Source organism: Anomalospiza imberbis, chromosome 3 (assembly GCF_031753505.1).
Source record: "Anomalospiza imberbis isolate Cuckoo-Finch-1a 21T00152 chromosome 3, ASM3175350v1, whole genome shotgun sequence".
Lineage (NCBI taxonomy): Eukaryota > Metazoa > Chordata > Aves > Passeriformes > Viduidae > Anomalospiza > Anomalospiza imberbis.
Window position 1 is genome coordinate 109,934,504 of NC_089683.1, and position 26,848 is coordinate 109,961,351.

The following is a 26,848-nucleotide window of genomic DNA, read 5'->3' on the forward strand; positions in this document are numbered from 1 at the left end:
TGTTGTCTAAATCAGCATATAATTTATCAGTGAATATGTAAGAATTCTTCTGTGAGATGCAGCCTTTCATTTATGGTTGCGTATCAATTTTTTTTCCCAGAACTAATGATTTAGCATTCACCCTTTCTTTAAATTCCAATAGGAAAAATAGATGCTGCCTCGGAAGCTGCTTCCCTTGATGTCCTTCTTCATGGACGTTTGATGGAGTAGGGGATTTATAAAAAAAGGTTGAAGGCAAAACCAGTGTGCATGTTGATTTTGATATAGCCAAGAAGTCTTCTTTTCTTTTTTACATTCATTTATCTGGCAAAAGATGAAAACCCTTTAGATTTAGACTGCAGTTATCCTGCTTACTCCCTCACCCCTCCTCTGATACAGACCCAGCTGGAACTGAGTCACAGAATGATTTTATTTTTTTAATATTTGCAAAATATGATCTGCTCTTCATAGGTATAACATACATGCCATTGAGGATGTTTACAGAGCAATAAATATAGTTGTAGTCTCCACTGATCAAAATGGAGGAGAGTGGGAGAAAATTCAACTTCCTTTGGATGAGCGATTTTTTTCTTTTCTTTGTAAACTTTGAATTTACAGGAATAGTCTGTATATGTCTGCAGACATAATCATTTTTATGGAATGCAGTTTCTGTGGTTGTCAGTTGTTTTTTTTTTTTTTTTGCTAAGTATTGCTGTTCATTAGCTAACAGGATAGCAGTAACAATGCTTATGATCAGTTTATGTTAGGAAAAAACTAGGGTAGAACTTGGTTGTGAGTTTTTTTGTTGTTTTTTTTTGAGGTGGGGAATCAATTCAAGATGCAGATCTTACAAATCTACCTATTTGGCTGGCTAAACTTTTATGTGATTTTTGCTTATCTTACATGTGGTATAAAACAAATACCATCTGTCATGCAACAACAATTTATTACTCATTACTGTAAATGATAATGCTAATTAGCTTCCTTGTAATTTGTTGATATTTTGTACTCTTGCAAGAAAATAAGAGGACTTGAGGCTGCAACTCTTGCCTGTACTGCATGAGGTGCAGGGCAAGTTATTCAAATGTATTATGCTGCCCCATTTAACTTTTCAAGACGTACCACCATGTTCATCTATAACCATTTACTGCAAAATTGATCCATTCAACAAATTTGAAGGAAAGTCTTTTTTCAGAGATTTCATTGAATGGTTGCTCATTAAAAGTTCTCTCATTAGTATGTGTGTCCCCGTGAGGTCATGGCTGCCGTTTAGGAAAAAAAAATCAAATACTGTTTTGGGTATTTTTGTAACAACATTTGCTGTGACTTTTGATAGCTCTAACACAGTTTCAGCAGTGTTACATAAATGCTTCAATACAGACACAAGTCATAAGTTAATCTGCCCTAATGCCGTTAAAATGTCATTTTAATTCAGTGTTGTTTGTGTAATAAGCTAATTTCTGGGGAGAGACCTAGAGCTGCATCAGTGGATCTTTGCTTGCCTATCAGCATGCTTGTAAGTCAGCTTTTTTCCCTAAAAAGCTGCTTCCAGTTCATTTGAGGTTTTGCCCACGTGTACAGCACTTTGTGGGGATCACTGGGCAAGTCTGGCACAGGAGAGGATGTTATGCTGGCCAAAAAAAATGGATTTAATCCATGCAGGACTACATAATATGTATATTTTTGAATATATATGTATATATATATAATGTATGTATGTATTTCAGGAATGAATTCTCATATACTTCCTGGAAGGATCTGAACTAATTACGGGATTATGAAATCCCATTTGAGCTAGTTAGGATGGAGCTGTTTCTCGTAAACTCAATAAAATCAGCCTTAAATGTTGAACAAACGTTTTGGTGAAAGGGTTCCTTTGTTCCTCACTGCCTCGGCATTTAAAGGAGATGTGGAGGCGGGCGGCTGGGTTGTTGCAGGTGTCTTGGTTTTTTGAAAAGTCCTTTTTCTTCTGGGGAAAAAAAAAAAACAACAACAACAAACCAAACAAAACTGCTGTTAGATTTTCCTATGGAGGATTTTTGGATGCGCTGCAGTGCTGGAAGCAAACCCAGGCTTGCCGTGCACTGGCTGTGGAGACCTGACCCCTCTTCATATTGCTTTTGGGGCTTCTCTGGGCTCTGCCAGCATCTCTGGAGCAAGGAATGTGGAGACTGAATTGTTTGTATTTACTCTGACTGTGTGGAAACGAAAATTTCCCAGGTGCCCTTTTATTCTGGTGGTGTTTGATTTGAAAACCAGAAAAATACGGGTTGCAAATTGGTTATACAAGAGTTGGGTTACAGGTATAGAGATTCTTTGTGCCTGGTATGATGCAGAGGTGAGGGCAAGGAAAACTTTTAGGAGATTTTCCGTGGTTGTCTTCAGATTCCATTCTAACATTTGATCTGGCCAGAGAGACACAGATGTCTTTTTTTCTTGGTTATATGTAGTGGTTTTGATACTTAATGAAAAAGTTTCAAACCTGCTGGAAATCAAAATGGTACGGAAATATCAACTTAATTTGCTATAGCTGCATACTCTCAGAAGTTTGCTTTCAAACAAATTGCTAAGTTAGGATTTGAAGAAGAAAATGCTGGTTATAATCTGCAGATATGTCACCTTTGCAAGAAGGTTCATGAACCGACCAACAGATCAAGGAAGTGGGACTCCAAAAATAGCAGCTTTTAATGTCCCTGCTTTCTGGCTGTGGGATGAACTGCAGAGAGGAGCCTCACAGTACAACTTGCAGCAATCACCTGGGCAGAATGCGATGGCTTTAACTCCAGCTGTTGGAGCTGCTGAGGCAGGGAGAACACCTGGCACTGTGAAATACATCCAGGTCAGTCAGAGACAGGTTATGCCCCAGTAATTGTAAAGTTAAATTTGTTTGGATCCAAATAGTTTAAATTGTGTTTATGTGCCTGGTTCAGCTGAACTGCCTGACCTCTGCTGCTGTTGTATTAGCAGCCTCCTGCTGTCCTTCAAGGCTCTTCCCTGAAACCTGGGATCTGGGAATGTCGATGCATGGATTAAAAGACAGTAGTCCATAATGTTGAAACCCATTATGGGCAAATACCTTTTTTTCTGAGACCTGGATCTCTCCTGGCCTTGTAAGCTGTAGAGTTGGGAACTGAGGAAAACATCAAAGTGCTTTATGGCAGCAATATTGTGAAAGTTTATAATCTTGTATTTTGGTCAAGTAGCTTGGCTAGAAGGAAAAATATTACTGAATTATGGAAGGTGTCTGGGAAGTGTTTTAGATACTAAATGTCACTCAAAAAAAAAAAAAGTAGTAAATGTGGTGGGTTGGACTAGGTTTTCCTTCTCCCTTGGGATTTTTAGACATCTGATGGTATCTGCAGTTGCTGCTTTGGAAGCAAAGTGGAAAAGAGCAACTGGTGGAAGGGAGTTGTCTACTTTGACCCTCCTTTTATGAAGACAGTGGTGAAATTAAACCTTAACTAAGGAGTGATTTGTTTTGGTTTTTAGTCCTGGATGCAGGATTGCAGCCATAAGCCCTCACTGGCCACACCAGGGGCTCATGGCTGTGTCCCCCATTAGTGTTGCTGGAGGTGATGTGGTTTATGTCTGAGAGCACAGCCCCATGTGTACATGGTGGGGGACAGCACTTCTGTCAGCCTCAAGTGTCACCTGTCTCTTAGACACACAAATGCTTTGTGAGTTGGGCTATAGATAAGGAAGCCAGGGTTCAGTGATGACAGAGGTCATATTCAGTCACTTCTTGTTTAGGAAAATTCTGTGTCCTCCGGAAGAGCAGTTATACATGCACACACTGTATTTTACTTTTATAGATATATATGCATACCCACGAGCTATAATTTTTAAAGAGTTCTCTTTTCCTTCCAATAAAAACAACACGTGCTTTTCGGCGCTACCTTTACTCCCCAAGTTCATTCTGTTTCTTTTTTTTTCGCTCAGGGTGGGGCAGGCAGACAACCTGGAGCAGCCCTGGAAGAAGCTGGCTGGCTGCCATGCAGCTGGGTAATCCCTTCAGATACTTTCTTCCCAAGCTTTTAAGGCTGTTGAGGACAAATCTGTGGGGTTAAGATAGCATTTAAGAGCATAATTAAGAATAGTTTGCATGAAAAGCATAGCGCATAGGCCATAAACCCAACAATTAGAGCAGTCTTAGAAGTTTCAAGGATCCAATAAAATAAGGGGAACTAAGGCTACTGTAGGGTTTTCTCTAGTTGTTTCATTTTTACCTATCAGTACCTCATTAATTGTAACGGACCAAATATTTTCATGTACCTCATTAACCATTTCTTGTGAAAGAGTCAAATTGCAGTTACCGTGATAAAAATGGCAGATGGATGGCTTGAATGTGGTTGTTCTGCTACTCCAGTGCACCAAGGTTTCATCAGAGGCACACACATGGGATTTGCAGATCACTCCTTTGCTCCTCAGGATTTGGAACACTTGGAACCAGCCAGAGCCTTGATGCAGTCGCGTAAAATGAAATAGCAAAGAAAATAAACAGCTTTTACACTAAGGAAGCGAGATCCTTATATGGAACTGAAATATTTGAGTACCTCCCAAGTATTTATCAACACTGGCATGAGGGAAAGAAGCATTGCCTATTCTAGGCTTGTGGATGGAAACAGCAGGCAGGATTTGGACATAGAAGACTGGAGGAAGCTGTGCCTTGAAAATTCAATGTGCAGCTTCTGAGTCCTAATCCAGTGATTAAACCAAGATGTCAAGCCCTCAGAACCCTTAACCACCTCCTTTCCCTTTATCTTTTCTTTCTTTTTTTTCCAAGTCCCGTGGCACAGGTTGCACTTTGGGAAATGTGGCTGTGGCTGGAGCAGAGCAGAAGTGGGGACAGAGCTCTGCAGGGAGCCCAGCGTCACTGGTGACTTTTGATCGTGCAGGAAAGTGTGCCAGGGAATTACATTAATGGAGCCAGAGCTCTGCCTGCCCTGCCAAAGGTGAACCCTTCTGCTGGACAAGGCTCTTGTCTAATAGGGGAACAGAGGTCACCTTGCAGGGGTAGGAGGATGGAAACCACATTTTCTGGCTTTTTATATTTAAGGAGGTTGGTCTTCAGGATGGGAAAAACACAGTTTAAATGGTGTTATCTCGGCATGTGGTGGCAGAGTTTGTAAGGGCCATAGGTCATGGGTAGATGTGGATATGAAGAGGAGAACCATGTGTGCCCCACCAGATCGTCATTATAATGGGCAGGGATAGTCATGGTACCTAAATTTAATGTATAGGTATCCAGTAATACTCAGATGCAATCACAAGCCTAGAGAATTCACTGAAAGGGGATGGAAATGTGTAAATAACTGTCAGGAATCACAAAGTACTGAGTAGCTGCTGCTTGCCTAATTTTCCTTTAAGTGGACAATTTATGCAGCAAAGTAACTGAAGGCAACATTACTTTTGGGACAGCCAGCGGTTCCAACTGCTGCCATAAAAGTGAATGGTAAATCCGGCAGGAAGCTATAATGCCAGTGGCAATTTTCAAGTGTGGAAGGAGAAGCAGCAGTTTCTGTGGATGACTTTTGTGGGAGGATAGGAGGGAAGGTCGTATTGAGCGGCTCTGGCTTCAGAAGAGCTAAAAATAAGTCCAGAAAGGATCCTTGGGGAATAGTAGAAAGATGTAGAAATGTATGGTTGGCTTTCTTTTTACTTAATCTGCTAATTGTTAATCCTTATAGACCATATGGGAAAGGTACAAAGAAGAAAACAAAAACTGTCTTGGATGGAAGCAGCTCAATTTTTGCACAGTAGGAAATTAGCTGAAGTATTTTGCTTATTTCTGAGTATCAGGAAGTCAGGAGATTAAAGTTGCCACTGTAAAATCTAGAAACAGGTTTTCATTAAAAAATAAAAAGGTAACTGGATCCATTTATAGACACAATTACCCTGTTTAGTGTACCAGGAAGCTGCTTTAAGGACTCGAGCAAAAATATTCTTAAAAACATGGTTTCTCTGTTCTGTGAATACCTTGTGTGTGTCAGCTGTGGCTGTGTATTGGATTGGAAAGCTTTTTATCAGCCATTGCAAAGTACTCAGGGCAGCAGGGGATGAGCTTCTGGCATCTGTGCACTGCTGACATTGTGTAGGTCCAGTGAGAAAGTTGGCATATCCATAAAATAAAGGTTGTGAAAAGAAAATTGCATCATGTGTTTTGTGAGATCAGAAGAGATAAGCTGGTCCCAGAAGTTGCTCACTGCTTCTTCCCTTGGTTTGTCCTGAAACTGCTTTCAGGTAGAATCCGTGAGGCTGCCTGCTTAGATGTTAGATCTGGTTGTGTTAGAGAAAGGGGAACTTGGAGTTTAAGTGTTAGCAGCTGAACTGCTGCAAAAATAGTCTGAAAATGAGGCAATTTTACCTGGTGCAGGATGAAGAAAGCTACTACTGCTTGTCATGCTGTACAGGATGATGGGAAAATATCTGGATACAGGGAGGAATTTCTCTCCATACAGGGTAATACCTGTCATTTTGAAAGGCTGCCTCTTGGAGCCCTGTGTTTGTTGATCTTCCTTCTCCTGGTGATCTGGAGATGGACAGTCCATGGGCACGTCCCTTTTTCTCGTCCCAGGTTTGATGTTAATGTTTCAGGTTTGAGTGCCCTGCAGCAGCTTTGTGGGCACCACTGGATGCCTCAGCAGCTCTGCAGCGCCATGGTTGTGCGTGGGACAACCCATTTGAGCTTGTAGTCTGTTGCATGTTCCATGCGAGGTGTGTGGCTTTTGCTTGCATTCTGTAGGGGTTTTTCTGCTTCTGAGTGACCTTAGGGATGTCCCCAATAGATGATGGAGCAACTGCTTGGTGGAAAGGGTACAGGAGAGGCCTGGAGTCTCCCACGGTGGGAGACTCCTTTGTGGTAGATGTCTGGATTATGCCCAGATCTTAGGTGTTTCCAGAATAGTTTCTTGTGAGGTTAGGAGGCTCTGCCTTTCAAAGCCCTGTGAAATGCTGGTGAAACTGTTTTAGGGGCATGGTATGGTCCTGATGACCTGAGCTGAGCTGGTTCCCATCTCCTTTCATCTGAGGTACCAGCTGGAGCCACATTTGTGGGGTTTTCCCCGTAAAACTGTCCCAGACGTAGAGGAATTTGAGTGTCATCTTCCAAAGCTCACTTCACGAATCTGATCACAGAAACCTTGAAACACTTTGTTCGTGGGCTATTTGAGCTCCATGTGTTCTTCCAGCATTTTGGAGACCTGGTGCCTCAATGTGGGAGTTGGCCTTGGGGTGGTGTCTGGGTCACCCCACTCTCTTGGTCCCTGTCCCTAGCTGCAGGAGGCAGAGAGTGTCAGGGACCACAGGTTGTATGATCTGTGTGTTGACATCTGGTGGGTCTCTTTCCTACGATGGCTGGAGTGTTCCAGGCCGTCCATGGTAGAGGTGGGCTCCCATCCCGGGCAGAAACTCTCCGTTGGGGTCGGCGCAGCGCCGCCTAAACACCACCCTCAAGAAGAGCTGCTGCGACGCGACCGTGATGCTCACAAAAGGTTCTGTTTTTGTTTTGTTGCCGTTGCAGTGACAGCTATATTGTGCGAGTCAAAGCTGTGGTTATGACCCGAGATGACTCCAGTGGGGGATGGTTGCCGCAAGAAGGAGGCGGTCTCAGTAGAGTTGGCGTCTGCAAGGTCACGTACCCGGAGGGCAATGGAAGAAGTGGATTTCTAATCCATGGTGAAAGGCAGAAAGACAAACTGGTAATAGACCCTAATTCAACTTTTGTCTGTTCTTATAATGAGAATTATCCCAAATCTATTGCTATTGTATTCTTGTGCAAGTTTTGTTTTTTTTCTTTTTTAAATATATAAAAAACAGGCATGTGCAAATAATACTGGATGGGACAAAACAAACCCAATCCTCATCTTGAATTGCCATCTTTTGCTACCTAGGCTGGCGTGATGCCACCTGGAAGGAGCAGGTAAATTTTTGACATCCACGTGCAAAGATCCCCTTTGAATGAAAGAGGGCCTGTGGTTTGTTTCTTTTTTTTTCTTAGACCTAGTGCGGGGGTAAGTGAGAAGTGAATTGAAGTGTAAAGAGCCCATGAAGCCAGTCACATTGCACTGAGTAATGCAGTGCAAGCCTTTTAAAAGGGCCATGAATTATTTATGCTGCGTGCTGTTCAAGGTTTGAACAAGCTGAGTGAGAATATGAAGACAAGTTGTCTCTTATGAATTGACACACTCAGTTTCTCCTGGTAGCTGTTTATCTAAAAAGGAGCTCTCTTGTATCCCTGCACAAATCAAATTAATAAAGCCCTTTCCTGATTTCCAGGGGCCATTTGAAATGTTATCGTTTGTTATCTTGTTTTTATGTATTTGATTCTTCTGAATTGCACTCCTGTGAAGATATGGGCTAGCTTAAAAGCAGCACTTCCTCCACAGGCTCAAAAAATGCATTATTTGAGTCAGAAATGATCTTGCTTTCAAAAAGCCTGGTGTTTTAAAGCTGTTTCAATTATGGTTTGTGTTTTGCAATGCTGTTTTGCTTAGGATGCTTTTTTTGAAATTATTTAGGAGCCATGCTTCTGGTTTTGAGGGGTGGAGTAAGACATGACAAGCCATTCCTGTTGTCCTGAGCATCACTCTAGAGATGTTTTTTGGCACAGCAGAACTTGAGATGAGTGTCTGGCTGGGGGTGAACAATTTAAAAACAGTGAGGGGAGTGTTGCAGCACCTCCTAAATCTGCTGCTGGTGGATAAAATTTCTGTTGAGCAAAATTACTGAGGGAAGAGGTTCTCCTTCCTCCTGAGACCCCCGCTAGCATAACCTGTGCCACACTGGGTCCAAAACATGCTCCTGGGGCAGGGAGCGAGCGCCTACTCAAAGCACAAGCAAAAGATGAATGTGCAATGGTTTGGAGAACAATTACAGTGTCTGGTGTTTATTAGCCATAATTTGGTAGGGAAGGATGTTCCCCGTGTGAGGCATGACTTGGCTTGCTTTTTGGGTCCGGCCTGAGACGGTGCTGGCTGTGTCCTTCGGGTGGGAAAAGTGACTTTGCTCCTCTTTTGGGGCTCACGCCCTCCCAGGTGGTGCTGGAGTGCTTTGTGAAGAAGGACCTGGTGTACACGAAGGCAAACCCCACCTTCCACCACTGGAAAGTTGACAACAGAAAGTTTGGGCTCACTTTTCAAAGCCCCGCTGACGCTCGAGCCTTCGACCGAGGAGTGAGGAAAGCCATCGAGGACCTCATTGAAGGTAGCGTGGGGGTGGACACTTCCACCCTTGGAAGAGTGGGCAGGGGGTTTGAGTCAGGGAGCTGGGAAGAGGGAAGTGTTTAAAATCAGCTCTTGGGCTTGGAGATCTCTTGTGCCTGTGTCCAAGTGCTCCTGGGGCCCTTATCCTAGAGTGAGCAAGCCCCAGCTTTTAGGAATTGTGTTTTCTCGTCCCTTTCTTAGAAAGGTGTTTCAGTCAAGTATTTTTCAATCCTGTCTGTCCAGACTTCTCCTTGTTATTTATCATCAAGTTTGTTGTTACTGCTTTTTTTGATAGGCTTGGGTTTCACACTAGTGATGGCAACTCAAACAGCCCAGGCTCTTTATTTGCAGTCAAATCTCATCATACTGAGTCTTTGTTAAATCACAGGATTTAATTCCTGCCTGGAGTTGAATAAAACTGGGTTTGGTTTTGGTTTTATTTTGCAGTAATTCGTTTTGTCTGCATCCTCTTAGTTGAATGGTAGTTCTTGAAGACTTTGTTGTGCTTTGGGGTGTTTTTTTTTTTAATTCTGTAAAAAATGTGTTTGAATTGTCTGTGCTTTGAAGTTGTCATAAATTTTTCCTTTTCACATTTCATTGCAATCAGGCAATCACAATACAGCCATAATTCAATTGTACTTTATTTTAATGAAATTTGATTCTTCATGCATTTTTTCTTGATTTTTTTTTTACCCATACTACTTTATGTAGGGACTTAGTAGTCCAAAGCCTTTTGCCTTCTCTTCCAGTGTGACCAGGATATTTTCATATACAGATGGTACATTTTGTGAGGATCCTAACTCAGATGTATGTGTAGATGTGTATTCTTTTTGAGGGCATTAGCTCCATAAGACAACTTCATGTTCTGGATAGCCTGTCCTTACTTTAACATGAACATGGTAGATATTAGAAGAGTATTAATATCCCCAGGGCTCATTGCTGCTAAATACCTCATCAGTTAGAGGAAAGATGTTCTCAGAAATTTGCTTTTTTCTGTGCCTTTGAGAAGTTACAGGTAGACTTGCTTCTTCTTGTTAAAACTGTGAAACATTTTGAGTCATAAAAGTGATGTTTTATGTAAGTGGCATGGGATTGTGCAAAGTTTCAAGGAGATAATAACTCAAATGTATTGAGTCGTATTTTGAAGATGCCAGTACTTGACAACTCCTGTTTTGCTCTTCTTGAGCCATTTTACAGTGGAGGTATTTAAAATGAAGTTCTGCTGTATCTCAGATACTTCAAAATCAGCAAATCTGTATTTATCCTATTAACAGTACAGGCTGATCCTCATGAATGTGTTCCTCATTAACTTCCAAATAAGGCTTTCTGAATGAAAAACAATAGCTTGTTCATGCACACACAGTGTTGGGCAGTAGATTTAATTTATCATTCATTTTTTGTTCACATACTTGATCAAATTCAGCAGGTAATATTAAGCACAACTAAGTGTGCATTCAGAACTTCACATCATGAAATCACTGCTTTATTGTGAATATTTAACCAGTAGTTCATTCCCTGTAGCATCAGAAGTTTGGGGCACAGGTACAAGAACCCTGTGCAGCTCCATAGAGCTTCAGCTTTTTTTAATTTTAAAGCTAATGTAGCAAATGGCACAAATGTTTCCACATTACTCAGTGTTTTAAGTGGGCTTTCACACTTAGCTCTGCACATCTTCGTGATGATGCAACTGAGAGCAGCCAAGGCTGGTGCCAATAGCATTATATAAAACACATTATTTTAACAAATTTCCAGAGTGAAGGTGGCACAAGGCATTCTGCTGTGTTGGTCAGGGATGTGATGTGGCCATAATTCAGTCTAGCAATGGGCTTCATCAAAAAACCAGACCTTTGACTTGAGGGTTCTCCCCCCAGCTGTACCCACCCTCCTTGGCAGCCTTAGGGTAGATGAAGCCAGCCAGGAGGGGGGTCTGGGATCTTGGATTGGGTACAGGGAGAGGAGTCACTCGTTTTTAGGTACAGCATAAATTTGGTGTCAAGTCCAGCAGTGGTGAGCAGCCCCTTCCCTGAGGCTGTTCTGTGATGTGGGTGCTCACCAGGCCCTCGAGCAGCTCTGCAGGAGCAGCTTTGGGGTGAGGAAAGTGTTTTGATATGCTTCCCTACCTTTCCAGAAGATTGCCTAATGTACCTAATGAAAATTGCACCCCCCCCCAGTATTTTTCTCTTGTCTATGGTTTTACACATATCAGCTCCTTTCAAATACTTTGTTTATGTGGGGCAAGGTGATTGTAGGTGATAATAGAGAAGACCCTTAGAGTATATAACAACTTCCAAAATTAAAAGCAAAAAAAATCCAATCTAACTCTTCATTGTCAAAGTGAGGTTCATTTAATTTTAAATTAAAGGTTATTTCTCCCCCCCCCCCCCCATTTAGGGAGTAAGTGAAGAAAAACTTATATGTGATTTCTTGACAGCTGAGAATCAGCCTGGAGCACTGATTAGTACATAGCTTTACCATTCTTCAGAAATTAGTCTTCTGTAATTGGAAATGGTAACTATTTTTATCATTCTTAATTAGCATTGGCAGCCACACAGTTGTGTTTCAAGAAACATTTTTTCAGATTTTACCCCTTCAACCCAGCTACCAGCAGATGGGTTGTTCTTCCTTAATTTGAGCCACTCTTTCGTGCACCTACAACACACAAACCTGTGAGAATCCAAATGTTTAACAACCTCAAAAAAAAAAAAGTTTCATGGAAATGTCACGTGTTTAAAAAGCTGTTGGTTTGTTTTTTTTTCTAGGATCTACAACTTCCTCATCCACCCTTCACAACGAGGCCGAGGTCGGCGATGATGATGTCTTCACTGTGAGTACATGTCACCCAGGGTCCTCTTTTCTGTTCAGGTTCACATGGTCAGGTTAGAAAGGGTTTTTCTTTTTATGCCTCAGGGTTGGCATTCAGCCACCACCGTGTTTGGACACTGGGTGTGTTTTATTTGGTGGAAGTATATCCTCTGCAGAATGTGAGGCCTCCTGTTGGCCTCCTGTCTTCACTTGAAAAGCCTGTCAGAGCAGGTGATGTCAGGGGCTAGAAGTGAAGAAATAATCACCCTTGAGTTTCTTTTGGCTTAGACTGAGGTGGTGCACACACCTGCTAATACTTCTCTTTGTCCATGAGAAGCTTCCTGCAAACTCGGGTAGTTAGCAAGGGGACTGCTACTCTGGAAATAAGGAAATAAGGTTTTGGATCACAGTTGTAAGCAAGCAAATTTAAAGGTGTTTCACCTGTACATGGAATGTAGAAAGTTCAGACAGTGTTCTTCAGGTGGAAGAAGGCACAGTAGTGTGGCATGTGTGTAAGCAGCAACGACTTAGACGGGAGTGAGCTGTTGGAGGTTGATTTGTGGTGTCTAAAATGTATTACGGAGTTTTGCTGAAACTAAAGCTACTAACTTCAAAAGGAAAGTTTAAAAAAAAAAAAAAAAAAAACAAAACCAAAAACTTGTTAGGTGAAAATGTGGCTCTGATCAGAACTATTCCATGGGCTGGAAACAAGTTGCTCACGTTGTATACTTCTTTCTTAATGAAGTTGTTTGCTCACCTGAATTCAATCCCCGTGGGCACATATTGGTTGTTTTACAAATGCACTCCTTATCCTGTGGGGCCTGGATGGCCAGAATGGGAAAGCTGGGACATCCTCAGTGCAGCAACAGAAAACTCAAAATTGTCTTTGGGATACTTCCCTGGATTTTTAGGGTGAAGGAGGAAAAAGTCAGTGCAAGCATCAAGCTGCTTGAAAATGAGTCCAGGAAGCATCCAAAGCCAAAAGGTGTTTTTCAAGGGTGGTGCTTCGCCAGCACGGGACCAAGTCAGATTCCCTGCTGAGTTTTGACCGGATCTTCCCAAGGGCTGGCATGTTGTCCACATCTGTCCTTTTGTCACGCTCAGGGAGACAAACAACAGCAGGCAGGGTTAAAAGGTGACTTCCTGCACTCTGCAGCAAAACCATCATTAGCAGCTGCTTCCCAACTACCTGCCAGAAGTGATTTATAGGGGCTGGAATGGGACAGACCGGGGAGGCACCAGTGGAGCCAGAGCCTTCTACCAATATGTGCGGCTTTGTTCCCAAATCCGCTGGACGAGCTGTGCTCTGCTGGGGGTGGACAGTCACTCTTGATGTGTGTGTGGCTCTTCTGTGCTCATTGGAAAGCGGATGACTATCAAAATGTGCCTTGGATGGGTGTGTGCCAGCTCTCACTGGGTTACACATTGGAATACTCAATGTTTAAGCAGTGACTAGTGGCCTGTGGAAACAGGAGAGTATATTTTTGCTAAAATCCTACTAGCTCATGTTCAGGCATCTGGGAGTGCTCCTGAATTTCTCCACAAGCTCAGTCTTGTGGCTGAGTGTTGATTTTTAAACTCAAATAATGATTTTTACAAGGGGGAAGAATGACTATCCACCAGTTTGTTGCCTTTAAGTAGGTGTTGTTTTACATTGAAAACGTTGGATGAATCCTGCTCCAGCTGCATCAAAATCACTCAAGCTCCTGTATTCAGAATGAAGAGCCAGAGCTGCAGGAGATTTTTCCCACCTACTTGACCCTGGGGAGGTGACAGGTGACTCCGTGCCATGCAGACATTTACGGATAGGAGGTCTGATGGAGAAGGAGGAACAAGCTGCTCAATAGCATTAGCAAGGAGGGAAACCTCAGCGGTTTTGGCATCTTGTTGGGACCTGGGGGAACGAGTTGTGTCCTGCCTGGCAGCGCTCTCTGCAGGGTTTTGGGATCACCAGAGTGCAAGAGGGACTTCACTTCTGGTGAGACCTCACTGGTGATGGGACCTTGCAGGGTGCTGTTTGTCAGGATGGCACACCAGGGCAGATGTGTTGTCATACTCCAAAAGTAAGCCTTTGGGGACATCTCCTTCCCCAATAGGTCTTTGTTTTTTCTGGGATGAAGTCTTTCCTTTTCCTGCAGTCCTTAAGTTCTTCAAAGCTCTCAACTTCCTATTTATCTGGTAGGTTATGGTGAAGTATGAAGACTGCATAAGCCAGAAATAACATACTGAAGCACAGAGCAGTTTAAAACTGGAAGAAATTGATAGGGCTGTGAAATGTTTTATTTTTACCCTTCTGTTCCATTCTTTCTTTGCACATATTTTTGACTCGTGTATCATAGTCCATTTGGTCATCCTTCCACACAAAACTTCTCTACAGCTTTCTGTAAACTCTTCTCCAGCCACAGCAGTGGATTTTTTGGGTTTGGTTGGGTTTTTTTCTCTGTTTTAAAGAGAAAGTGCATTTGTTCTTTTTTATTTCCTAAGGTAGTTATTAAAATCTTCACAATCCTCCCCCTCTCCCACACATGCATGAATAAACTTAACTGCGTGCGGCAGAATTTTCAAAAGTATCTGCATGATTGAGTCATTTAATCAGTCATTTACCCGTCTCTGAAAATCTCAGCCATTGCTGCTGCACTGCTGCCTCAAATATTTGGCCTGAGGTCCTGCTCTTCTTGAAGATGTTTCAATCTGTTCAAGCACAGCAGGTCCAAAACTTCACATTTCTGAGGCTGCTTTGTGGCCGGCCACCCCGGCTTCATCGTGCGCAGATGTTTGCACCAACGTAATGCTCCCAGCTGTAGAACAACCCTCCTTGTTCCATGCAATCCCTGACCCCGACACAGCTTTTGGCTGTTGATTGACTGGGGCTTCTATAAAGCCCCTGCTCCTGTTAGCTGTAGTATGGCTCCGTGGGATGCGCGTGGTTTCGTGCGTGCGACTGGTGCATCGTCCGTTCTGTTTATCCCTCAGCCAGCCTGCAGCCCTTCCAGGCATCCAGCAGGCTGCTTCCGTGGGGAAAGAGAACATCTGCCCCAGAGGTGGAGCTCTCCTGCAGGCTGTGACCTTGCATGGCTTAGTGGAAGACCATTTTCTTGTGTCAGAAGGTGGACTTTTTTTGGGGTTTTGAATAATCTGCAGCTGTGGCTGGGGGGAATTTACTTGGTGTCAGTAGTCTTGTCTCCTCCCATGACTGTAACTTGCAGAGACAAGATGATAACTTGGGCAGCAATACCCTGCCCCATCCCTATGGCAAACACTCCCCATCCATCTTTCTGAAGCATTGGTTATATCTTTAAAAACAGGACTTTGCCAGCTAATACTTCTCCTGTGGCTTAGACCTACAGCAGACAACCTGTTCTGAAATTCATACCTGACAGGGCAGGAAACAACAGTATATAGAACTAAATGTCACAGCCTCGAGTTGAAAAATGCTTATTTCTAAAATGAAATCTCCATTTAGGAGTTTTAACAATACATAGTTGTGTTTCTTGAGTTTCAGATCCTCCAAAGAGCCCATAAATGTTTTCCATATGTTAGCAAATAAATTTCTTCTGTCTTGTACATTATAAATCATCCTCTCAAGAGATGCAATCTGAGTAAGACTGGCCATCCGTTCTGTCTCCGTTGGGGAAACACTGTCGTTGCAGCAGGCTGAGATTGTTCTGTTTGTCTTCATCCATCCAGCCTGCATCTTCAGCCTTCTTTAATTAACATTTGCTTCAGATACAGGGTTTAATACAGACTGGGTGTATTCTGTAGTTCCTCAGCCACGGAACTTGCCATATAATTGAGTTCTTGTGTAAATTTTTTTTCCCTAATCTACACTTCTACTTTCAATTACAGATAATAATCCCACATGACCACGAAGTTAAAATTGTGAATTGATTCCAAGGAAAAAAGGTCAATGTCTTCCAGAGTCTGCAGAGTGCCTGAAATGGCCTCTTTTAGCATCCCATTTGAAAAAGCAGAGGTGTTTGTTCTAAAACCTTATGACCAGTTCAGCTGAAACACCACTCGTGTTTTTCAGATAAATCTGCAACCTTGTGCCTGCTTTAGTGCTAAAGAAAAGACACCCACTGGCAGGAGAAGCAGCAGCTCCCATGTTTGTTCTGGTTTGTGACTCTAAAAATTACTTCAGTCTCCTTTAGCTTTAAGGGAAATGTAAGGGCAAACACAGCAAAACTCAACCTTACTACATGTAATATGCATGTTAAAATCACTTGTATTTTATATAATCAATACATTTTTAATCCTATTTTTTGTTCAATATGAGACCTGGAGAGTTTGGCAGATCAAGCGGGCATGATCTAGAGGCGCATGGTTGAGCAACAGAATTGCGTTTCTAGGTGCAAACACTCACTCCACTGCTTCTCTTGTTGACTCCTGGCTAAAAGCTTACTTACCTTGGTTCCCCAACTGCAAGAAGGGGGAAATACTCTCCTGCTTCACTCAGGTGATATGGACAGATCTTGCTGCCACTGCTTTTCTTCCTGGACTTCCAGCAGAAGTCTTCAGGCTCATGTTTTCACTACCAAGTCGTGTGTTTGGAGCAATCCTGTGCCTCTTGTGCCTTTTTCTGGTCAGAATGTGGATTCCTGTGCTTGGGGATGTTTGAGTTAGGAAGTTTATTATGTGGCTTGGACACTGCTGACAGTCATTTCAGAGACAGACACAATTACCTCTTCTCCACCAGAGCAGTGCATATTGGGGCAGATGTTTGCATTACAGTCCCCCTTACATCTCTTCTGCTTTCCTAATTAAAAAACCAGATTTATCCCTGCTGCCTTTCCTTGAAACCTTTTGTCTATTTTCATTTCCCATCTGGGCCTCAAGCATGTTACAGCCTCACTATTAAAATTTAGAAGATTTATATTAGCTAGATAAATACTAAACCTAATTTTTCTTGCTGGCTTAGTTGTTTCATATTCAGATGGTTCTTTTAAAGAACAACTGTGGCTTTTTTTTCTTTAAAGTGGACAGTAGAAACCCAGTCCAAATACTATGGAATATATTTGTAAGTTCTGTTGGATGCTGGAGCATCTCTCATCCCAGCCCTCTGTGGAAAATGATGTTGCTGAGAGCAGAACAACACTGAGTTGTGAGATGTGTTTCAGTCAGAAGTTGTGCTCAGAGACTGATGAGCCACAAGAGCTTGCAATTTCCTTTTTTCTTGATGCCATCCTCCAATAGCAGAAGGGGAAAATGCATTTTGGAGGCACAGAGCTCTCTGTGGGAATGATGGGGTCGTCACCTCGAGCGAATCCACCTTGTTTGCTCTGTGAGGCTGAGCAGACCAACAAGGGGATTGTGGCAGTGGCAGGACATGATGGCCTGCCTTCTGTTCTTCTTCCTGCCCAGCAGCCAGCTGTGCTCTGTGTGAGCAGCCAAAGGGTTCGTTGCTGCTAGCCACATCCTCTGATGTCTGGATTTTGGGCTTGCATTGTAAACCACAGCTATTCTAATTCAGATTTTAAAGGAAAAAAAAAAGTACTTGCCAAGAAGAGAGAAATTCACACACAGAAAAACCAGCAGGCTCAAATCCTTCCCTCAAAAACCTGAAAAGATCCTGACTATCCACCAGTTTTAAGGCTAGCTGGTTTTTATCTGTTTGGGGCTTTTTCCTGCCTTGAGGTTAACTTTGCCCACACAAATTCACATCACTCAATGGGAATGGATACCAATGCTGAAAGAGATTTTTCAGTAGGGAAGGTCAAGTGGAAAGTTTTTTCCTCTGGCTGTCAGGTTTATTTTCTAGTGTTGTATTTCTCCCTTTCTTTCAGGATATCTTGTTTCTTTCAAGTGGTGCTGGAAATTAACCCGTTTATTTTCTTGCTCTTTCTGCCAATACAAGCAGGCTGTACTCACTGATAATTTAATACTATTGTCACTGAAACAGTGGTATCATCTGGAAAGGCAGCTGCTCTTTTCCTTAAGTCCTTCAAAAATGTAGAGGCTATTACTATGTACTTCAGCCTGTAAATTGTCTTTGCTTACTCTTACTCATAACCTGTCATTTGGACAGAAGGATATATAAAAATTACTGTGGTGTGGAGGTACACAGAACATAAAATCTATTCTTGTGTATATAACAGATTCATAAGATGTAAGTGAAGAGCTCAGGGGAGCAGATAGGAGAAAGTTTGAAGGTTTGTTTGCTTCCTTTAAAAGAAAGGAGGGGGAGTAAAGGTCTTGGATGATTTATGTATTGCTTTATTGTATTTATCATGAGGTTTATTTGCTTTTGTGTCACTCTTATAGGTAAAGCATGCTTTTCTTACTGCAGATCAGAAATTGGCATTTTAACACAATTCCCAAATTGACTGAATTTCCGTTGCTTTGGTGCTGTTTCACTCTAAGTGAATTACAAATTATTAATCAAAAAGTATCTGCATTGCTATCAGATATTCTAAGGCTCACTGCTCTGTAGTTTTTATGTAGCTAATTATAGCAGTGACTGGGATGTGTTGAGCTACTTTGCTGAGGGTAAGCAATTTCTCTTGTCACAATTCTTCCTCTCAAGACCATTTTTGTAGTGTATTTTTTGGCTCTGTACCATTCCCACATACAAACACAGTTGGTTGTGCAGTGGGATTGGGATATATCCTGCAGGAAACGGAAATTTGATCTTTTGCTGTGGTGGAAGTTTCCTTATAGCTGCATCTTGCCAGAACTTGTGCTGTAATTTGTGCACCAGTTAAGTATTCAATTTTGTTCAATTTGCTCCAGCAGTTCAAAAGAGATTTCCTTCTCTCCTAATTCTTCCCTCCTCTCCTTCTCTCCTTCTCAGCACTCATTTTGCTCTTTCCCTGTGCTTGGATGATGATGGGGTGCCATACTTCAGTGTACCAGCTCTTTACATTTTGTACTCTATAACTTTTGTTGTGTGTAACCTGACTTGTATTAATTTAAGTAATCTTCAGGTTACTGAAGTTGTTGTTTTCTTGCAGGATGAGCCTTTAAGATAAAAATGTCACTAGCAGACCTGTCTGTGGGATTCCTTGTACAAAGGTGACTTGGCTGGTGCCTCTCTAGCTGTAGTTTGAAGCTGGTGAATTTGTGATCAGAGTGTGTTGTAGCACCATTTCACACTTGCAATCAACTAGCTGCATGCTTGTCTTCTGAAAAAATGATTTGGCTGTGTAGTAATGTACTTAAACTATATGATGACTTCAAGTGTGAAGCTGTTTATGAGCGTGTTCCCTTTCAATTCATCTGGAACTGAATTCTGTAGTGCATTTGTGTATTTAAGGCACAAATGTGTCAGAAACAAAATACAACCAAGAGTAAATTGCCCTTTTTTAACATACAGTAAAACAGAGTGGGAAAGGAGATTTATTTATTTATTTATTTATTTATTTATTTTACTTTTGCTTTTGTTCAGCCATGGTTCCCAGGGCATTTCTTTTGGCATTATGTAAGGGGGACCTGATTTGAGTCAAGATGCCTGTGAAAAGCACGTTATTTTTCAGCCAGCTCAGTTCCCCCACCTTGCTTTTGCGGCAGTCACGCCAAGAGTGAACTTGATGTGGGGGAGCAGGATTTGGGGTTGCAGGAGTTATTTTAGCACCTATATGAAACCACAAGTGAGGGATGCAACTTGACTGATGCATCTTTAGCCTCAGCAGAGCAGAGACGGCCTCTTCCATCCCCCTTTTCCTAGCACAGCTGACTCTGTGCTGAGCCAACCCAGGGAAGTGAACCAAAAACTAGCCCTATAAAAGAAAGCGAACACTTTTCCGGTGGTTTAGCTCCTGGAGCCAGCTCACTGTAGGGCTGGAAAAGCAGAAGTGCTGGCTCAAGGGAAGCTGTAGCTGATGGGCAGAGCAGGAGGCAAAAAATCTTTGCCACCCCACCAATGTTCATGGTGCCACCTAAAATTCATTGCATACCCCCGGCCCTGGATCCATCGCCTGCTGCAAGACCTCTGCTGTGCTGGTGATACAAGTAAGGTGGTTGTTGCACTTGTGTCTGGTTTAGGATTTGTGGCATTTTCCTCCTTCATGTTTCTACTGTGAAGTTCATCCTTCAGTTGAGACTAGAAGGAGCTGCCAGGATAGCTGAGGCGGTGTTGGTGGGGGTGTGTTATGGCCAAATGTATGGTTTTACCTTGAAAATACATGATTGATATGACTGCAGCTTTCCATCAGATTCCCTCTTTAATCTGGGCTCTGCAGTCAGCCTTTGAAGTGTATAGGCCTTTCTTTCGTCATCAGGGTGCTTGAAAATTTGACAGAGTCAGAAAATGGCCTTTTCCATTACTTGTATATCCAACCTGAGAAGTGGCTTTCAGCAGACAGCTATATTTGTAAGCTGCAGTCTCACTGGTGCTGTGTTGGAACAAAATGCCTTGTCCCAGGGCAGGAGGAGGCACCAGGGACAGCTGGATTTGGGGTGTCTTGGCTGGCCCCAGGCACTGCCTTTGAAGGTGACAGGCAGAGTGGATCCAGCACGGGGTGTAAACACTGCTGGAAGGAGGAGGCAGCCTTGGCCAGGGGCAGAGCGATGACTGACAACTTCCTGCAGTGCAGCAGGAGGGATTAGGGAATGGCTGCCTGGCACAAACCCCAGCAGGGCTGTGGGACCGCGGGGACGCAGCGAGCAGGCAAAGCTCTTTGCACCCTTGGCAGGGGGAAAAGCATTTGGCTCCTGGTGCTGAGCTGGAGCATCCGTCTGGGCAGTGGTAGGAGGGGAGCTGAGTGGGAGCTGTGGGGCAAATGAGCTGCTCTTCTCCTCGTGAAGGAGCCTGTAATTCCACCTGCTGTGTAAACACTGGCAAATCTGATTTGAATCTGTCGTCTTGTGTAAGAGGTAGAAAAGAAAAACCCAAAACAAACAGAGAGTTGAGGCTGCCTGGAGTGTGTCCTTGAATTTTGGATCCTCTCAAATGATTGGAGTTGGGGGGTTTTTGTTTGTTTCTTTACTTGGGTTTTCTTTTTTTTTTTTTTTTTTGGAGAACTTGGGAAAGAAAAGGAGTGGTTTGGTAAAGTTTACCGATGAAACATGCTTTTATATGAGGCTTCAGGATTTTTCTTTAAGTTGACAGATTCCCCCTCCCACCTCTAGAAAGGAAAAAGCAAGAAAGAACAACAGAAAAGCCATAAAGAAACCCCACAACTTTCTGACTGAGAAAATATCGTAAGGTGGTGTCCCCTCTGGCCCCCAGGATGTGTTTGGTAGTAACTGAGGATGAGCAACAGAATGCAGGAGTCTGGGGAGCTCAGAGTGGACCTCTGCCCAGTACAGAAATGCATTATAAAGAACTGCATCTAAATACACCTGTTTCCTTCCCTCCCTTCTGTTTTGTTAAGGGTCTGCTTGCCCTGGATCTTGCAAATACTTTAAGAAAACTAAGTCAGAAGTGATTATAGGAAGCAGTTCATATGTCTCTGGCACTTTCTGCAAGAGAAGGAAAGACAGAAGTAAATAAGTACCACTACATTTTTAAGCAGAGCCTGACATATTTGCAGTGCATATGAAGAGGATATTTTAAAAGTTTGCATCAGCTGTTGGCTTCTATTTTGGTGATAAATTCCAGCTAAAATATCATCGATGTTCAAAACTGTGTGAATAAATGACCCCTAACTGACTTCCTAAAATATTGTATCAGTCTTCTGTGGGAAGTTTGCATTTAATTTAGTTTTTTCTCCCTCTGTTTGTAACCTTTTGTATTATATAGGAGGAGCACTGCTGGATTTAGAGGCTGCATGGTACCTAGCAAAGACATTAATGATGGATTAGATGGGTTGAAGACATTAATGATGGTTTAGGTGCATCAATTCTTTTAGCTTGGCTAATTTAATTTTCTTTAGTGTTTTTCTTCCCCCCTTAATATTGTTCCCTGCCCCCCTCCTTGAAAGTTTCTGTATTGAAGAGCTGAGATTCATGGTGAGTTTTGTGGAGCCATCTGTTCCCAGCTGCGCTCAGCTGTCCAGTGTTTAACACCCCCTTATGAACTTTCCTCCTTTATTTCTTTATCCATCTTGCAAAAGGAACACTTTTTGGCAGGGCTGGATGTGCTAAGTTCCCTGTCAGCACCTGAAAATTAGGAGCTCCCCTTCCAGCCTCCCCCACCTCTGCTCCCTGTACTTCCGTGCCACCACATGGATGGTCAGCGGAGGTCAGGGAGCTGATGCAAAAGTGATTTTGGGCTGCATTCTTGTGGTCCTGCACCCATACATATGCCCACAGAGCAGGTGATGGCCCTGGTGGGGGAGAGAAGCAGTGGCCATCACCTCCCCTCAGCAGTTCAGACCGTGGTGGCCATTCTCTTGGCCTTAGCAGAGGACAGCTGTGGTAATGTGGATAATATTGTTAGAGAAAGTGGCTCTGCTAATCTTTGCAGAGCTGTACAAGCACAAATGTTGGATGCTGGAGCATCCAACAATGCTGTAGTCCACACCAAGATGTCATTTTCAAGGTATAAACAGATTGACAGAGGCTCTGCAAAAGGGAAAGGCCAGCCTCTATCCCTAGATGGTTTAAGCAATTGGTTAGTTGAAACATTTCTCAGGTTTAAGTAAAAAGATCCTGTTGAAGCAGTGTGGCTTGTCTCAGCATGGAGAAATCCAATCAGGCCTCAGCATGGAGGAGTTGCAGGAATGAAGAAGAAAGCGTGGGAGTCCTGGTAAGGAGAGGCTCTCCTCATGGATGAGGACACAAGCACCTTGTGGGCAGACAGAGCCACCCTGCTCTCACCACTGTACTGTGGGATTGCTGTGCTGCCTGGGAGAGCAGCCCTAGAAGCTGGGCTTGTGGTTTGGGTTTTTTCCCCCTTAAAACATTCTGGTTTTCCCTTATAAGTACCTGATGCAAAGACTTTCCATCGAAGCAGTGCTCTCTCTAGCCCAGTGGTGCAGTAAGGGGGAGGGGTATCCTGGGAAGGATATGTTGAATAGACATTCTCAGAGCCTCTGGTCCAGGTCTGCAGCAAAATGGGATACTGACTTACTTCAGTCCTCCTCTGACTTTTGCAGACAAAGTTTCTCTTTGTATCTCTTCAAATGCCTGCTTTTTCAGACGTATCTGATGCCCTGTATGAGGCAAGTAGTGAAACAGGAAAATCTCCCTGAGGTTTCCCCCCCTTACCACATCTGAGTGTTTGTTATGTCATTTCATCGTGTCTGAGTCTCATATATTCTTTTCACTTCTTGAAGTGAGCTGTTAAGCCACATCTGTGGCCCATACAGAGCTGCCCAATGATGCCAGAGTCGGGTTTAGCAGGAGTTTAATGGAGATTATCTTGTGTGCTGAATTCTAATAAATGTTCCTTAAGTTTTGCTGACTTCAGCCAGCACAGCCACCAGCATCTTTATGGCACTAAAAGCTATAATCACAAAAACTTAAAATAATAAAAGGTAGCAGTAAAAAACAGCAAGCTGTCTGCACTTTATATCGGTATTTGTTTCAGGGATGACTAGAAAACAAACATTTGAGAAATTCTACTCCTGTTCTGGTATTGGACAAGTCTGAATCCATGCTTATTGTAAAGGTTGTGTACAGCCAATTTGTCTTTGAACTGAACTGGAATATGATCTAGCATGAAGCTTTTCCTTCAGACTTTCAGCAGAGTAGAACTACATTCAGCTCCAGCCATCCCCAGTGGATGAGAGTGGCAAAATGATTCAAAAATATGTGGAAGCAATTTTCTGCAATACAATTTCTGTCTTGTCTTCAGTGATGGGAAGCAAACAGAAATTTGACAAAAGTATTTTCTTCCATGGTTTTGTCTTGCCATGACAAATTAAAAGCTTGTGCTTAGGAGACAGGAGTCTCACATCTTAAAAGATTATTCACACTGAATCTTTTTCTTAATACTTGGATAATCTAAGGTCTCTTTGAAATGGGCTGTCTTGAGTGTACAGGGCGCAGTTAGAGGTTGATGGAAAATGTCAGCTGTTCCCTTTTCTAAATGTCTTGAATAGAGAGAAAAAGGTGTTTCTAGATGAAATTTAGAATTTTTGGTGTTTCACTGTCTGTGAAAGTCAGAAGTGCTGTATCTCTTTAGGCTTTAAAAATAAAATTTAAAAAAAGCTGGAGGAGAACGGAAGGACTTGTTCTGGTCTGGCAAGATTAAGCTGAGGGAGTTCTGGGAGACTATATTTTATCTTAATTTCTTTGGAAAGGTGGAAGCTTCTCTGCCATGCATCCGAAATAACTCTCAGACTTCCTCTTTGTGACGTTCCTAAACAGCGTCTCCGTAGATAAGGCCCAGGCGGGCGCAGAGCTCTGTATCACTCGCTTGCTGCACTGTTTTGCTGGCTTTATCATTCTTCCTTTCCGTACTGATAGCACAGCTGTGCCTCCCCATATCCCAGTGAAAGCAAAGGGTCAAGGGAAACTGTGCCAGGGCTCCCGAGGGATTGCACCTGGGCAGAGCACACCAAGGGCTCCAGCTGCTGGTGAGGAGCCCATTGCAGAGGTCTTGGCCGGAGGTGGTTGGGCTGTGGCACGGGAGGATGCAGCTCTCCGGCTGTCGCTTCTCCAGGCTCATCCTCAACCCAAGCAGAGCTGGGTTTCTTGCCCTGGGAATGGTGGGGAATGCCTTCTCAAAAGATGAGGTGGCGCTGGGCTCTCCTTCAGCACGTTCAGGCCTCCGCAGGTGAGCGCAGGAGCTGCTGCAGGGAGCTTTGGCTGTTGCAGAAGGATGCCTTCGGTAAAGGTGACACCGTGAGCCCCACCAAGTTTTGCTTTTCTGTGCTGCATGTCAAGAGACCCCCTTGGATCTGGATGTTGTGGTGTGTGGGCTTGCATGGCAGTGGGAAATGGGAGAAGTGGAGCGGGGCAATAGAGAGCAGGATGGCTTGTGCTTTGCGAAGACCAGGCTGGCATGGGGTTTTGATTCCTTCAGGACCGTTACTTGCAAAGCTAATTGTTCAACATCATGATACATCTGTTCCCCCCTGCTTCATGCAACCATTAACCATTCTAGAGAGGAAAAAAAAATCTAGTCTTGCTTGACCCACAATTATTTTCCACAGCTAACTTACAAATCCTTTAGCCGGCAGAGAGCACTTCTGGAAATTTTAAGTGACAGAACTCCATAATTTCCCTCTGACAGCCAATTTCTGACAAGCTGCCACAGATTGTATTGCTTCATAATTCTGAGAGAGAATTACTAATTCTTAATTCTTTCTTCTTTTTTGTAGTCGGCCTTGCATGTTGCATCACACAGAGTAAACCTATTCTGTGAAGCCATTAGAGGCAAGGTGATCAGTCCAGTTCAGAAGCAGGAGAAGTCTTCTTTTTCTCGTGTTTTTTTCGTAGATGCTCATCTATGCTTATTGCTTAGGTATCTGATTAGCCTTCTTGTGTAACAAATCCATTTCAATGAGAAATAAACTGCAGTAAATGATTAACATAATCTTCTTTACTAATGACTGGGGTTTTTTAATTTAATGAGTCACTTCTGAGTCTGAGGGGGAAACAAGGACATGTTTTTCTTTTTTTTAAATTACCACAGTGCCATCATTTGCCCGTAGAAGCCTGCTGTTGTTTCTTTAAGCAGCCATACCACACATGCAGTATGTGTGCTTGCTCAGATACGTCCAGCTCACTTGCAACAGGAAATGTGTTGCACAGGTTTTATAAAATGACTCTTATGTTTGTGATTAATGATTTTGTTATCCAGGCAGTGAAACCACAAGAGTTTGTGACCGCTATAGCAGTCAGAAGGTTCTGGTATGAGCAGCACAAATCTCTCATAATTGAGCGTTTGAGGGCATGTTGAAACAGAGTTTGTTATCAGACTCCCTGTTCCAACAGTGTTTAGTCTTGGGTTCTTTTCTCTTTTGTGACTACTGGGCATGTTTTCAATAGTTTCCCCTCAAAACCAAATGCTGGAGTTGGATTGGTTTTAACAGGTTTGAGAAGAAGATGATGTTTCTCTGAGAGACCAGTGGCTCAGTAGTTTGGGACCTGATTTTCCATCAGTGAAATAGCCTGTGTCTGGAGGCCACGTCCTTTCTAGATGTATTTCTGTAGGTGAGTGTGTTTCTGTTTGGAAGACTTACAGCAAGCATCTCATGTTTCCACCCTTCACCACCCTCCCCAAAATTTTGCCTGCTATGCTGATGGTAAATAATCCCAGCCACGTCCCAGTCTTATTGTGGGGGACAGAAGTTGTTCACTGTTCCCTCACTGACAAAGTCCTACCATCATTTGTTCTTAGTGGCACTTGGCTGAGGATGAGTGTGCCTTTTCTTTGAAAATATGCCTGATTTTCACCAGTCACCAAGTCCAGGTTCAGTCCCAGTGCAGGGGCATTGAGAGAACAAGACACTTTCAGAGGCCTGAGGCATCATCATGCCTCTAATCCTTGGTCACTTTCTTCTGAGGGTTTCCCTCTGGCTTCTTGAACCTCATTTTAGCTGTGACCACCATCAGAAGTACCTCCTTCTGCCTGAACCTTATCTGAGCCTGTTCCAGTGAATGCCTCGTGATCTTACTTTCTGAAGGATACTAGAAGATTATAATCCCTTCCTGCTCATGTTCCTTATGGGATTCACAATTCAGTAGACTTCTCATCTTCTTGGTCCTTTCCGTGATCTCTTTCCAACGCTGGAGAGACCCAGGCTATTTAGTTAGCTGTTGTTGAGAGGCCATCCCATGTCCTCTGTGGTCCTGGCCATGTCTCTGTGAGGTGGAAATACCCTTATTGGGCCAGGGTGGAGGAGGGCCAGCACCACAGACAGCTTGGAGCAGCACAGCAAGTTCATGCAGTGCCTTGGTGGTTGTCTTTGTTGCTGCTGGTTTTTTTAACCTGTTGCTGAGCCACCAAGTGGACGCTGTCACAGAGCTGCCTGTTTTAATCCCAAGACCTCTTTCCTGTCCAGCAATAACTGGCTCAGAGGGCATCATTCTGTGTG

General features: G+C 43.2%; 2 protein-coding genes across 3 annotated transcripts in view; both read left to right on the plus strand.

Moving 5' to 3' along the window:
- The window catches only part of RAB1A (RAB1A, member RAS oncogene family), a 152,262-nt gene that overhangs the window by 35,176 nt on the left and 90,238 nt on the right, over positions 1–26,848 (plus strand). The gene's annotated exons all lie outside the window — the stretch shown is intronic.
- Positions 1–26,848, plus strand: part of SPRED2 (sprouty related EVH1 domain containing 2) — a 59,449-nt gene that overhangs the window by 25,381 nt on the left and 7,220 nt on the right. For both annotated transcript variants that reach the window (XM_068186366.1, XM_068186367.1), the window contains exons 2-4: positions 7,499–7,676; positions 9,012–9,180; positions 11,939–12,003. In XM_068186366.1, the coding sequence (XP_068042467.1) occupies positions 7,499–7,676; positions 9,012–9,180; positions 11,939–12,003 (412 nt within the window). The remainder of the gene's footprint in view (positions 1–7,498; positions 7,677–9,011; positions 9,181–11,938; positions 12,004–26,848) is intronic.